At 36.5% G+C, this 4,980-nt stretch overlaps 1 protein-coding gene across 5 annotated transcripts in view; it reads right to left on the bottom strand.

The window, feature by feature from the left end:
• Positions 1–1,297: 1,297 nt before the first annotated feature.
• Positions 1,298–4,980, bottom strand: part of LOC120527397 (coiled-coil domain-containing protein 158-like) — an 87,705-nt gene continuing 84,022 nt past the window's right edge. For all 5 annotated transcript variants that reach the window (XM_039750767.1, XM_039750770.1, XM_039750768.1 and 2 more), the window contains one exon: positions 1,298–1,414. In XM_039750767.1, coding sequence (XP_039606701.1) covers positions 1,338–1,414 — 77 coding nt within the window. In that variant the 3' untranslated portion in view covers positions 1,298–1,337. The remainder of the gene's footprint in view (positions 1,415–4,980) is intronic.

Genomic DNA, 4,980 nt, shown 5'->3' with positions numbered 1-4,980 from the left:
ATAATTTTCACAGAGCAGGAAACTCTATAGTGCATCCCTGTTCTAATGCCTTCCTTAATCTTGGCATTAGTTATTCATGAAAACATCCATTACAAATATTGAAATCCTTCACCTTCCTTGTTCATCACTTACACAACATTTTTAATCAATCCAAGTGTTATATAAAGAGGTTGGGTCGGCAAGTGGGAGCCAAATGCTTAAGGAGCAGCCAGTTCTTTTTAATGTCATAAGACTCTTTAGCTCGGCTGTCCCATTCACAAATTAAACAACAGTATTTAGTATATCTGAGTAGTTGTTGTACTCTCTATATGTACATTTGTAATCTAAGAAATGACTGAAACAAAACACTATACACAAATTTAAAGATGATAAATCTGTACGATAACCCGAAAAGCGTTCAATAACCAAAATCTAAGACTTTCCCCCCAAGTGCCCCATAATGGTTTGTGATGCCGCTATGACATCACAGAGGTGTAGCAGCTATGCACAAAACTTGTATGCAGACTGTAAGATCACTGTACAATCTACTTTGTGCATGTGGGATGTCAGGGCCCAATTGGTACTCGAGCCCATTTGCATCCCACAAGCATAGACACAAAAAATCTTTTTTCATTTGAGATATACATTAGTGGACTATAACTGTATATCTGCATGAACGATTAGCCCTCCCCTTCCCCATCCTTACACGATAATGAGACCTTGTGAAATAGTAATAATAATAAAAGATTACTTATTACAAGGTGTTTCTATCCTCTTGATGGAAGAAAAAAGTATCAAGTATCTATCCAGATGGATAAATAAAAAAAGACATTCCAGATTTGCCCAAAGCCGCTAGTTCAAATAATGTGTGCCCCAATATTGTGAACACTGTGATATACAGTATTTTTTTTTTTAATTAGTGCTAGTTTGTGACCATTTGTTCTATTTTGTTTTCATTTTTTGCTCAGGACACATTTTTATCTACAATAATTGGTCTAGCACAGTTATCAGATGCTTGACTAGTCCTCAGGGAAAATTAAATCACCACTGCAGTATTATAGTTCAGGTCCTCCTTCTCCACTGACTTCAATGCATTTCCCACACATACATACATACATGAACTCAGTTGGGTTCGCTCATCACTAATGAACGCTAACTGCAGCATGAGGAATACAACAAAATGAATGACAATTTTATTTTTCATTAAAAAGATTTCAAATCATTAACAAAATTTAAAGTTAATTTCACATAAAATATATAAAATTACATGATAAAGTTTTACATTTTAAGTGTATAAAAATATACTGTACATCTCTCTCTGTGAGACAGGAAAATAACTTATTTCCACCAAGTGGCCTTTATGTATTGAGCAGCTTCTTTTGAACTTTCACTTTCTTGATTCTTTTTTCTTGAGTTTGAATCATTGAGGTAGCCTCTGAAAAGGAAATGTAAATACAAAGTAAGAGTCCCATTAGGAAAAGCTTCTGTTGCTGGCACTCTCTAGCTGATTCCTATTCTACTTTAACTGCAACAATTCTGATTAAATTTGGTTTATGCTTTTTATTTAAAATAAAGCAGAGATAAGAACCTGTACTAGTTATATTACGGCAATTGAAAAAAAACCAAGCTGTGTTTAAGCGTGTGGGGACAGTAGCAGAATAAAAAGGATTAAGAGCTGGCCAGATGGTACCATGTCTTCCCAGCACAGGCAACTCAGGAGATGTCAAGAACGCCTGACTCTCTAAGAGGAGAGAATAGAGTGAAGTCAGGGAGGGCTGGAGGCTGGCCTGTGCTTCAGTCTATCTGCACTATGTAGGAATGAATCAGACTAAGCGATCCCTCTGAAAGAACTGGTAATGCAGAAAAGGTTTGAGAAAGCACTGAGCCACTGTGAGACTACTTGATGAAATTTTGACTTGTCTGTTTTTCCAGGAGCAAAACTATGGCTACTCTTGACCTTGGAAGAGGACTTAAAGGATATGTTTGGTCAAAGTTATTTCTTTACAAACAAACATGATATATATGCATTTGCCATTTGAAATTGTGTTGTAAATGTGTTTTCTATAAATTTATAAAAAAAAATATCTTGTTCACACTGGCACCTTTTGCGATGGAGGCTATGGGTCATGGAGCACCACTGAAAAATAAAGGCTTAAAATAAAAGTTAGGATACAACAAAGGGAGCAAACTATACAGAAAAAGGGCAAAATAACAGGAAAACTACAAGACTTAAGCATTTAAACTAGAGCAAAAACAGAAATGTTTCTAAAAGTCTTGTAAATGTAAAAACCATACTGCTGAGCTTTTCTGAATGTAGAAAAAGAGATGAGAAAAAATACCAGTTACTTTATATAGATATAACTATTATCACTTATTGTTAATTTGGTTGGAAGAAAAACCTACAGCCACAATGGGTCCCCAGGACCGAGTTTGGCAACCACTGGCATAAAACAAAGTTGTCCTGCACTATATTTCAAATGACAGAAGTGTGTGCAGCTGATGTATTGAATGATGGTACATTTATTGCACAGCTTGTATTCATTGTTTATAGGTTTATTATTGTCACGTGTACAGAGTACAGGGTAATTCTTACTTGCATGTGTGAATCAACATGCAACATGTAGTCACTGTTACTATGATTTGACTCTTTAACAACCTTACATCAAAATATCTGTTTTCATTGCCTCAAAAATCTCAGAACACATGTCGTATGCTAGCAGTATAGCTGTGATTAGTATTATGCTACTTTTCATTTCCAATAGAATCTCATTGTACTGAATACACATGACAATAAACTTGAACTTAGTCAGTTGTGTTTCAAGCTTCTTCTCTGTGGTTTTGTCCACTCATTGAAAATACAGCTTTGTCATGCTAACTAAGACATTGGTGAAAGATATGTGTGTGACACTCATCTATACATTTCTCTCTAATATAATAAGAAAATCTTGGGACGAGACGTGCAAGAGACACTTTCACATCCTGCGAGATGAGACTTTGTGCCAAGAGATTTAACTATGCCCGGGACCGGAAATAAAAGACAAAGAGTAGATGACAAAGTAGAACGTCATAAAGAATTCAAAAACTTAGCAGGATACACATTCAGAGCAGGTTAGAGGAAGCACGAAAATCAAAAGTCTCAAAAAATTATGGTAAAGATCGCATTAGTGCAAACAAACGGAAATCATTACTCGGTGAAATAGCAGCAGAACAGCGAAAAGAGTTGGAATATATTGTTTGGATTTACACTTTAGGTTGGAGACTTGTAGATTGTCTAATTCGTGTCGCCATCAGGGAAAAGTAGTGTTTCTTCCCAATGAAGAGGCGTATCCACGAGAATTAAAAGATTTGTTGTTTGGTGAAAGTGAAATCCCGCAAGGGAAAACTTCAAGCCCCATGAGACAAGACTTTATGCAAAGAGATTTGGAAAAGTCCTGCATACATCTAAAACATTTACAACCTCGCACACAGTTTAATCATTTCTCACTTGTGTGAATGTTACTGTCAGATACAGTTCGTGTAGAGAGAAAGAAACGAAATTCACTCACGGGCAGTTATACATATTGCATTGTCACGATGTAATTCCAAACACGGAATCAAAATTCAATGCGATATTGAAGAAAAGGTAAAACCAAAAAGAGATCGAATATATCGACATAGGTGATAGGACAGAAGTATGTAGATATTGTTTGGCTTTAAACTCAGAGACTTGTATATTGTCTAATTCATGTTGCCATCAGGGAAAAGTAGTGTTTTTTCCCAATGAAGAGGCCTATCCACGAGAATTAAAAGATTTGTTGTTTAGTGAAAGTGAAATCCACATATGTGTGCGGCACAAACGCAAAGTTGCTGGCGCGTAGTGCTGGCAGGGGGATTGGCGAGTGAAAAGAGCAGGGAGCCCCCTAGTACTCAAAATAGCTAAAGGCATTTCAGGGTTGCATACCCAACTCGACAGCATCAGGTACAACGTAATAATTAACAGGAAGGGAGTACCAGTCCTAGTTGTATAGTACTTCTCTTCTTCTTCCTTCCTTTTTGCTTCATTTCGCATTGGCCTTAATCAAGGCCATGGATGGTCAGTTCAATTATCAAGATAATATTGGTCAGTGAAACACTATGCTTGGTCCAGGCACCATATGGTGGGGGTGTTATATTATAGCTAACACCTAATGTAGCACAACATATAAGCAAATTGTTAGCTATAAGCCCTGATCAAACCTGTCCAAAATTCAGCATGGAGAAAGTTTACAGATTAAAAAAAAAACAAAAAAACGCATGACTTTTCTTGTAGCCATTGATGACTCAAATTGTCTCTGCTGCACCTGCATGTATCTCGTAACAGTAATGATCAACTGTGAAAAACATTTTGATGTAGCTTGACTATTCATGTCCAATCATCATCTCTACCTCTATAAGCACAATACTAGACACACTGCAAAATCTGTTTAATTGTCAGTACTGTTACAAAGTGCATTTATTTAGCTTGATAATACCTTCTGCTGGTACAAGTCTTACAATCCATTTCACACTTCTGGTAAGAGACATTTTCATCATGGTGCAAAACCACCACACTAAGTTCTATCACATTAAAATCCTGGCTTTTCACTTTTAGACAATTCATTAATTTCATGTATACAGTGCTTTTCTAACCTACTAAAAGCCTTTTACATAGACAGTGGTGAACCACTTCAACCACCACCAGTGTGTAGCATTCACCTGGGTGATATGACAGCAGCCATTCTTGTGACAGTATGCTCACCACACATTAGCTATTGGGTGGTGAGGGATAACAAAAGATTAGGGCACCTGAATGACTGGTTGTGGTGGGCAATTTAGAGAGGATGCAATGTAACATTATCCAATATAATATTTTTTTAAGCCCACTTTTAGAATTCAAAAGCAAAAACATCATGGCCTGTGCAGATACAGTAAATATACGGTCACAGTTTAATATACTGTAACTATTGTGTGTGCTTTAGTCTGTGGGTTTCTTTATAAAACCAA

The sequence above is a fragment of the Polypterus senegalus genome, chromosome 4 (assembly GCF_016835505.1).
Source record: "Polypterus senegalus isolate Bchr_013 chromosome 4, ASM1683550v1, whole genome shotgun sequence".
NCBI lineage: Eukaryota > Metazoa > Chordata > Cladistia > Polypteriformes > Polypteridae > Polypterus > Polypterus senegalus.
The sequence above is the reverse complement of the archived record's forward strand: the minus strand, read 5'-3'. Positions and strand labels throughout refer to the sequence as shown.